The sequence below is a fragment of the Temnothorax americanus genome, unplaced genomic scaffold, assembly GCF_048541705.1.
Source record: "Temnothorax americanus isolate GAGA-0224 unplaced genomic scaffold, ASM4854170v1 Scaffold185, whole genome shotgun sequence".
Lineage (NCBI taxonomy): Eukaryota > Metazoa > Arthropoda > Insecta > Hymenoptera > Formicidae > Temnothorax > Temnothorax americanus.
The window spans coordinates 2,316-12,377 of NW_027509324.1; the positions used below are offsets into that span (position 1 = coordinate 2,316).

The 10,062-nt window shown below is 40.1% G+C and overlaps 2 protein-coding genes across 2 annotated transcripts; one reads left to right on the forward strand and one right to left on the reverse strand.

Annotated features, from left to right (window-relative positions):
• Positions 1-455: 455 nt before the first annotated feature.
• On the reverse strand, positions 456-3,495 carry LOC143896466 (uncharacterized; the record flags this gene model as incomplete). The annotated part of the gene is made up of 5 exons (XM_077404369.1): positions 3,490-3,495; positions 2,799-2,872; positions 2,650-2,684; positions 1,125-1,140; positions 456-1,013 (listed from the first exon to the last, which is right to left on the reverse strand). Coding segments are annotated over exons 1-5 (689 nt in total), but the record flags the coding sequence as incomplete, so codon positions are not given.
• Positions 3,496-4,799: 1,304 nt separating this feature from the next.
• Positions 4,800-9,253, forward strand: LOC143896471 (uncharacterized). The gene is made up of 4 exons (XM_077404372.1): positions 4,800-5,311; positions 7,036-7,070; positions 8,568-8,583; positions 8,695-9,253. The coding sequence occupies exons 1-4, from the start codon at positions 4,800-4,802 to the stop codon at positions 9,251-9,253; spliced, it is 1,122 nt and encodes a 373-aa protein (XP_077260498.1).
• The last annotated feature ends 809 nt before the right edge of the window (positions 9,254-10,062 follow it).

A 10,062-nucleotide genomic window follows, 5' to 3' on the forward strand; every position in this document is an offset into this window, starting at 1 on the left:
CACGTTCGTCGTAAACAACATTTTCGAGGAAAAAGGGGGTGTTATCTCGTAGACTAAACAATTTCGCGCTATTTTTTACGACGCAGTACGTAAAAGACAAAGGAAGAAATGACGTCATCGGGACGATGATGGACCCGATAACGCATCGAACCTGTCGGGACACGTTCGTCGTAAACAACATTTTTCTAGGAAAAGGGGGTGTCTTCGCGTAGACTAAACAATTTCGCGCTATTTTTTTACGACGCAGTACGTAAAAAACAAAGGAAGAAATGACATCATCGGGACGATGATCGACTCGATAACGCATCGAACCTGTTGGAACATGTTCGTCGTAAACAACATTTGATAAAATATAGGTAGGGATGGACATGCACGCAAAGAAATTACATCGTTCATTTAGTTGTAAAAAAAGCCTGTTTATTTAACTCTTTTTTTACATAATATATATTACATACTAAAAAACTAAAGCTGCGAGCTCACAATCGACGATCTGATTTATATTGAACGCATCGCTAGCATATATTACATTCAACGCTTCCTTGGGATCCTTCACAGTGGACGCGATATCGGAGAACTGCGCAAACTTTGCATCAACCGTCGCAAGTATTCTGATCAAACGATCGAATCTCGCATCGATGCACCGATCGAGATTGAACATACGATGCATCGTCGATTCGGTCATTCTCAAGCATACGTTTGCAGATTCGAGACGTATGAGTTTGATGTTATTAACTGTACAAACTCTCACCGTTAGCGGTCCAACGTTTATAAAACTATGAATATCTTTGAAGTCATTGCGAAAGAAATTCTGAATATTTTGCCGTTGCTCGTATAATGCCTTCCACGTTTCGAGAGACAACAGCAGTTCCTTTCCTCGGCGAGGATCTCCAACGGCGATCTCCACGTAGCTCGGTGGACCCACGTTGATACCAATTTCGAGGAATTTGTATTCCATAGTTGTCAGCGCGTATCGTCTGCTGAGTATACGAACCGCGCGACGATCCAACGAAATGCTGTATAAAATAAATGAAATTAGTTTTATTTATCGTAAGTATTACAATTTGCTAAGATATGAAAACTGGGGTAGGCTCTATATGTTTTTTTTTATCCTAAACGAAACTTACCTATTACATTTCTTCTCATACGTTTGAGTTTCAACGTCGTGAATCGGCACGTAATAATTCATGGTATTCATGCGTTTTGCACCGTTGTTGCTGCTGCTGCTGCTGCTGCTGCTGCTGCTGCTGCTGCTATTGCATCCTTCAAAGGAGAACATTTTCGCTTTCTAGGCTCTGAGAAGTTGACCGTCAGTACAAACGATCGCGACAAGACTGATCATATAAAATTAATCGAGTATTCTCAAAGTAATGATGTGGTGGGGGAAAGGGAATGGGGGAAATAATGTTTATAGAACTGCGCAGTGGATTTTTTTGTATTTTTTTGCAGTAAACTAGATTTCAGTAAAAAAAAGAAATCAATTCCAAATTCATCTATATATGATAAAAACATTATCCAAAAAATGTATATTACGTGCATACATTGTATAATAACCAATAAATATACTTATTACTTTATACTCATACTCACATCAAGCTCGTAGTTTTTCTTAAGATAAAAAAAGCGGGAAGTTTGTATCATAATTATGTAAAAAAAATGTTCCCGCGCTTGCTATCTCAAAAGGATCTTTGGATAATCAGCAATTAGTAACGTTGCTAACATATACCGTCAATGTTCCTTCGACGTAGAGAAAATTTTCGCACGGTAACGTATACAGATCCTGCTGTTGTATGGGTATTCGTATCTCGTCGCTGTACTCGAACGTTGTGTTGGCGTACGGGTTGTACGTGTGAGTCTCGATCTTGACGATGCGATCGTCAAAGACCGGCTCGCCTCCGATGTTAAGAATTTCAGTCAACGCGAGCGCAAGCACAGCGATAAATTTCCAGAAAATTTATTGTCCGACCAAGTATAATTCAGCCGACTTATCGTGATAGTGAAATGTTACTTTAGAATTCCATTATGTTGCAATATAATACATGTACTTACTAACATTACGAACTATTTCTTTTAGGTTTTAAAAATCCATTTGCAATCTATTTTGTCCCCATAAAAATGTTAAAATATAATTATTTGCTAACTGATAATTAATGTAGCGAATTAAAATTAAGTAAGGTAAACTAAAATGTATATAATTTCCACGAAATATCTGTGCAAAATAACATCATCCCGTAATTGAAGCAAATTACATATAGAACCAATATAAAGCGCAAAATTTACACGTGATGTGTGTAAATGTAATAAAAAGCGAAAAGTGCTAATTGCAATTGCGGATGATGGCAACATGAAAGTACAAAAATATTTTTTTTATATAAAGTGAAATTTATAATAATATATGATTTGATTATTTCCTATCGCATCGCTCACTGACTGATGATAGATAGCGGTAGTAGTTGCTTGAAACACGCTCAGCTCACTTTATTCATAATACGAAAAAGAATGAAATACGAACTATTGCGGTATATATAAACGTTGTTGAACACGTAGCTAGGACAGGTACGACCGTTCTGATCAGTCCGTTTTTGGAATAACTGGGTAAGATGTTTTTTTAGTTTACCGTATAATAATAATAATCTGTAATAAAGCACGAAATAATCTGCCCAGATAGCAACGTATCTGCATTGTTGCTGGCATATTGCCGGCAACATAGTATGTGTTGCTATCAGAATTGTGGCAATTGAGTCCGCATTTGTCGGCAAGTTGATGCCTTCACGATATAACAATTTTGTATAGCAACTTGCCAGCAACTTGTCGGTAACTTATGCTGCAGTCTAAAAACGTTTGATTCAAAATTCGAGCTGTTGCTGTCATGTTGCTGTAATAATTCATAGAATCACACAATGCTGTTATATTAAGTAAATTTGATATGCTGCTCTCTTGCCGATAAATTGCTGGCAATACATATATTGTTGGCTGCGTGTTGCTTCAAATATTAAATTACTCGAAACCAATTGAAGTAAATATACGGCAAGTTGCCAGCATCATAAACAATCACAGGTTTGCGCAATTTTACTCAGACACGCTTGGCTATCTGGGTGCTTTCTCATGTATGTTTTGCTAAATTTCAAGACTGCAAAGACTGTCAAAGATATAGTTTTTTATTAAAGCTACGAACGATTCAAGAACGATTGTCAACCGGCTGTCGAACGATTCACGAATGGTTCAGAAGCGGTTACGAACTGTTCAGAAACTGCTACGAACGATGCATTAGAAGCAGAAACGGTGACAGCGAAACATAAGACTGTTAAAATCGACCGATGTGGATAAAAATATCGAAAAGCGACGGTTGGTGGACGAATTGCACGCATCGGCGAGAAGAAATTTTTCCCGCAGACACGTCATAGTGCGAGGGTACGACGACCTGTGGCAGGCTGACATCGTCGAGATGCGTCCGTACTCACGTTTCAACGGAGGCTACCACTACATACTTACCGTCATCGATGTGTTGAGCAAGTATGCGTGGACCGTGCCGCTCAAGGGTAAAAGTGGCAGCGAGACAGCTGACGCTATCGCTGAGATAATTCGAGATAGCGAGAGGTGCCCTAGTAATCTACAAACCGACATGGGGAAAAAATTTTACAACACCGACGTGCAACGTCTCGTGAGAAAACACGACATCAATTATTATTCCACGTATTCGGTGATGAAAAGGCGTCGGTTGTCGAGCGATTCATTCGCACGTTAAAAAACAATATGTGGAAGATGTTTACGCTCAATGGAAATTACAAGTGGGTCGACGCCTTGCCGCGACTCGTGTCAGATTACAACGCGATCAAGCATCGAACCATCGGCATGCGCCCGTCGACGTTACCCCCGCGATCGCCGAAAGACTCTTGGCTACGGTGTACAGCGCGATAAATATCGCGGGCCCGGCAAAATTCAAAGTGGGCGACTCGGTACGCGTCAGCAAATACAAGACAATTTTTGAGAAGGGTTACACGCCGAATTGAACCACCGAGGTGTTTAAGATCGTTAAAGTGCAGCGTACCAATCCCGTAACCTATCTACTCGAGGACTATCGTGGAAAATCTGTCGCTGGAGCGTTCTACGAGTACGAGTTGCATCGCGCGATTTATCCTGACGTGTATCTCATGGAGAAAGTACTGCGCAGAAGGGACGACGAGGTTTACGTGAAATTGCTGGGATTCAATGGATCGCACAACTCTTGGATACACAAGAACAATGTTATTTAATTCGTGCAGATTGTATTTTAAAACATATAAAAAAATAAACTATGTAAAAAAATATTAAATACAAAATATCCAATGTATAAAAATATGTAAGACGTATGCAACATATAAAATGTTTGAAATATATACGATATCTTTATTAATATCTTTTCTAATATAATACCTTATCTACTATTGTGAGTTTCGTGGTGCCATAAACATATTTTTTTCTTGAAGAAGGGGGGGTGTTATTGCGTAGACGTATCTATTTCATACTATTTTTTTTACGACGCAGTACGTGAGACAAAGGAAGAAATGCAAAACAGATAAAAAAATAATGATCAAGATTCAATTGGAGCGAGAGAGAAAGCAAAGGGTATATAATGAGGGATGCATCAAGCCACAGTAGTATGATTTGAAAGCTTAAACACCTCGGTGATACATCTGTGCAGCAATTCATCTGGTAAATGTGCAAATTATTATTATTTGAAATTATTGAAATGTGATGTGACATACTTTTTGTGACACCATAATTTTATAACACCATACTTTTTTGCCAAGGGTTTCCACAGCATGGCAGTGGTTGTGGAAGGTTTCGGGCTGAAGCTCACGCAAAAAGATCTTCACACGATGGTCGGTTTAAATTGGCTCAAGGACGAAGTTATTAATTTTTATATGAATTTGCTGATCGCCAGAGGTACATCTTCGAACAAGTATCCGAAAGTTCACGCGATGAACACGTTCTTTTACCCGAAACTTCTGTCGAGCGGTCACTCATCTCTGAAGCGATGGACCAGGAAGGTGGACATATTTGCGCAGGATCTTATTATTATCCCTATACATCTGAACGTTCACTGGTGTATGTCAATAGTAGATTTCCGCGATAAAACGATTATTTATTACGACAGTATGGGCTGTGATAATTCACAATGTCTGGCTACGCTAAAACTATATTTACAAGATGAGAGTCTTGATAAAAAGAAACAATCTTATGATATGAGTGATTGGGAATTTTATTCCGCCATGAACATTCCGCAACAGACAAACGGCAGCGATTGTGGTGTATTCTCTTGCATGTTCGCCGAGTATGTCTGTGCAAATAAAAAAATTACGTTTACTCAGAACGACATGCCGTACTTTAGGAACAAAATGTTTAGGGAAATAATAAATGAAAATATTGTATAAAAATTTTTTATTGAATAAATGTTTATAATATAAAATATAAAAGTATATGGTTGATTAATATTCCTTCCATTATACATATACATACATATATACATACATTCATACATACATACATTACATACATATATATTTATATATACATACATTCATGTACATACATTTTATTACATGTATTGCATACATTACATACATGCATACATGCATACATACATTATATTACATACATGAATCTTTACTGTTCCTTATTATGATAACTACTATGATAAAGGTATGCGATAATGTCCCCACGGCAACGTATCGGTCGAATCCGATACGATATATCGCTTATCGTCGTACACTTCGTGCATTTTCTCCTTCTCGTTCCCTCTCTTATCCGCGCGAGATGTATCCTGCGGGGGATGAGTGCAGGTCTCTGCTACAAACGCCATGCAAAACTAGTTATTGGATACATTCATCATATATATTTTTCTCCGGAATATTACAGGCAATGATAAAAATCAAGTGCACATGGGCGAGAGGTGCCCTAGTAATCTACAAACCGACACCGAGATACATAAAAAAAAAAGAAAGATAATTTTTTACACCATTTTAATACAAAATTATAAAAAAATACATAAAAAAAAAGATAATTTTTTTACACCTGATTTTATTATCATTTGTATTAAAATGGTGTAAAATTCCTTCCCCATGTCGGTTTGTAGATTACTAGGGCACCTCTCGCTATCTCGAATTATCTCAGCGATAGCGTCAGCTGTCTCGCTGCCACTTTTACCCTTGAGCGGCACGGTCCACGCATACTTGCTCAACACATCGATGACGGTAAGTATGTAGTGGTAGCCTCCGTTGAAACGTGAGTACGGACGCATCTCGACGATGTCAGCCTGCCACAGGTCGTCGTACCCTCGCACTATGACGTGTCTGCGGGAAAAATTTCTTCTCGCCGATGCGTGCAATTCGTCCACCAACCGTCGCTTTTCGATATTTTTATCCACATCGGTCGATTTTAACAGTCTTATGTTTCGCTGTCACCGTTTCTGCTTCTAATGCATCGTTCGTAGCAGTTTCTGAACAGTTCGTAACCGCTTCTGAACCATTCGTGAATCGTTCGACAGCCGGTTGACAATCGTTCCTGAATCGTTCGTAGCTTTAATAAAAAACTATATCTTTGACAGTCTTTGCAGTCTTGAAATTTAGCAAAACATACATGAGAAAGCACCCAGATAGCCAAGCGTGTCTGAGTAAAATTGCGCAAACCTGTGATTGTTTATGATGCTGGCAACTTGCCGTATATTTACTTCAATTGGTTTCGAGTAATTTAATATTTGAAGCAACACGCAGCCAACAATATATGTATTGCCAGCAATTTATCGGCAAGAGAGCAGCATATCAAATTTACTTAATATAACAGCATTGTGTGATTCTATGAATTATTACAGCAACATGACAGCAACAGCTCGAATTTTGAATCAAACGTTTTTAGACTGCAGCATAAGTTACCGACAAGTTGCTGGCAAGTTGCTATAAAAAATTGTTATATCGTGAAGGCATCAACTTGCCGACAAATGCGGACTCAATTGCCACAATTCTGATAGCAACACATACTATGTTGCCGGCAATATGCCAGCAACAATGCAGATACGTTGCTATCTGGGCAGATTATTTCGTGCTTTATTACAGATTATTATTATTATACGGTAAACTAAAAAAACATCTTACCCAGTTATTCAAAAAACGGACTGATCAGAACGGTCGTACCTGTCCTAGCTACGTGTTCAACAACGTTTATATATACCGCAATAGTTCGTATTTCATTCTTTTTCGTATTATGAATAAAGTGAGCTGAGCGTGTTTCAAGCAACTACTACCGCTATCTATCATCAGTCAGTGAGCGATGCGATAGGAAATAATCAAATCATATATTATTATAAATTTCACTTTATATAAAAAAAATATTTTTGTACTTTCATGTTGCCATCATCCGCAATTGCAATTAGCACTTTTTGCTTTTTATTACATTTACACACATCACGTGTAAATTTTGCGCTTTATATTGGTTCTATATGTAATTTGCTTCAATTACGGGATGATGTTATTTTGGACAGATATTTCGTGGAAATTATATACATTTTAGTTTACCTTACTTAATTTTAATTCGCTACATTAATTATCAGTTAGCAAATAATTATATTTTAACATTTTTATGGGGACAAAATAGATTGCAAATGGATTTTTAAAACCTAAAAGAAATAGTTCGTAATGATAGTAAGTACATGTATTATATTGCAACATAATGGAATTCTAAAGTAACATTTCACTATCACGATAAGTCGGCTGAATTATACTTGGTCGGACAATAAATTTTCTGGAAATTTATCGCTGTGCTTGCGCTCGCGTTGACTGAAATTCTTAACATCGGAGGCGAGCCGGTCTTTGACGATCGCATCGTCAAGATCGAGACTCACACGTACAACCCGTACGCCAACACAACGTTCGAGTACAGCGACGAGATACGAATACCCATACAACAGCAGGATCTGTATACGTTACCGTGCGAAAATTTTCTCTACGTCGAAGGAACATTGACGGTATATGTTAGCAACGTTACTAATTGCTGATTATCCAAAGATCCTTTTGAGATAGCAAGCGCGGGAACTATTTTTTTTACATAATTATGATACAAACTTCCCGCTTTTTTTATCTTAAGAAAAACTACGAGCTTGATGTGAGTATGAGTATAAAGTAATAAGTATATTTATTGGTTATTATACAATGTATGCACGTAATATACATTTTTTGGATACTGTTTTTATCATATATAGATAAATTTGGAATTGATTTCTTTTTTTACTGAAATCTAGTTTACTGCAAAAAAATACAAAAAAATCCACTGCGCAGTTCTATAAACATTATTTCCCCCACTCCCTTTCCCCCACCACATCATTACTTTGAGAATACTCGATTAATTTTATATGATCAGTCTTGTCGCGATCGTTTGTACTGACGGTCAACTTCTCAGAGCCTAGAAAGCGAAAATGTTCTCCTTTGAAGGATGCAATAGCAGCAGCAGCAGCAGCAGCAGCAGCAACAACGGTGCAAAACGCATGAATACCATGAATTATTACGTGCCGATTCACGACGTTGAAACTCAAACGTATGAGAAGAAATGTAATAGGTAAGTTTCGTTTAGGATAAAAAAAAACATATAGAGCCTACCCCAGTTTTTATATCTTAGCAAATTGTAATACTTACGATAAATAAAACTAATTTCATTTATTTTATACAGCATTTCGTTGGATCGTCGCGCGGTTCGTATACTCAGCAGACGATACGCGCTGACAACTATGAAATACAAATTCCTCGAAATTGGTATCAACGTGGGTCCACCGAGCTACGTGGAGATCGCCGTTGGAGATCCTCGCCGAGGAAAGGAACTGCTGTTGTCTCTCGAAACGTGGAAGGCATTATACGAGCAACGGCAAAATATTCAGAATTTCTTTCGCAATGACTTCAAAGATATTCATAGTTTTATAAACGTTGGACCGCTAACGGTGAGAGTTTGTACAGTTAATAACATCAAACTCATACGTCTCGAATCTGCAAACGTATGCTTGAGAATGACCGAATCGACGATGCATCGTATGTTCAATCTCGATCGGTGCATCGATGCGAGATTCGATCGTTTGATCAGAATACTTGCGACGGTTGATGCAAAGTTTGCGCAGTTCTCCGATATCGCGTCCACTGTGAAGGATCCCAAGGAAGCGTTGAATGTAATATATGCTAGCGATGCGTTCAATATGAATCAGATCATCGATTGTGAGCTCGCAGCTTTAGTTTTTTAGTATGTATGTGAGACGATACGCGTATTCGTCACTAGCACTACGGCCCTGGCGGCCATTAAGCACATGTTCAGCGTGCGCTCCTGGGCCCAAGCGGTGGGGCAACCGAGCGGTGGGGCAGACCCAGTGGAGGGACAGCCCCCACCGACCGCACTCGGGGTATAAATAGGGGACTCGAGCCGACTCGAGGCACCAGTCCTGTCCGACTCCTGTTCCCGACACGACCTCTCTCTCCGAGACCGCTTCACCACGTTGGGCGCTCCCAACGACTTCCTCCGTGCAGAGAACGGGTGCTCCCGTTCTCACCTGGGCGCTCCCAGGGTACGGGCCTCCCCAGCTGGGTGCTCCCGGTTGGCATTACCTGCCCTTTCCTGCCTCTGGGTCGGGCGCTCCCGACCCCCTCCGCCGTACGGAAGACGGGCGCTCCCGTCTTCAAGCCGGGCGCTCCCGGTGTACGGGCCGCTCAGTTGGGCGCCCCCGACTGAGCTCCTGACCGACCTGCCTACCCGCGAATCCGCAAGGCAACCGTGCCTCCGTACCTGCCCGCGAATCCGCAAGGCAACCGTGCCTCCGCGCCTGTCCGCGAGTCCGTCTCTGTCCGACCGCGCATCAACCCGGTACACGTACACTGCGGCTCAGCGGAGCGACACACACACACACTGACACTCACGCCCTCCATCAAACTGTACTGTAAATAGTGTGAATAAATAGCTTTATGTGAAACTGACCAGTGTCTCCACGTTTTCTCACCCTGGCCTGGCGAGCGAATTCCGAGCGAGAAAACGCGAACGTTACATGGCGCCCGAACAGGG

What these genes read in the sequence shown, in the direction of transcription:
- LOC143896471 (XM_077404372.1), top strand. Translation starts at nt 4,800, where the DNA reads ATGGCAGTGGTTGTGGAAGGTTTCGGGCTGAAGCTCACGCAAAAAGAT. An exon ending in TTCTCTTGCATGTTCGCCGA is followed by an intron (nt 5,312 to 7,035) that starts GTATGTCTGTGC and finishes GCAATATGCCAG; the next exon opens with CAACAATGCAGATACGTTGC.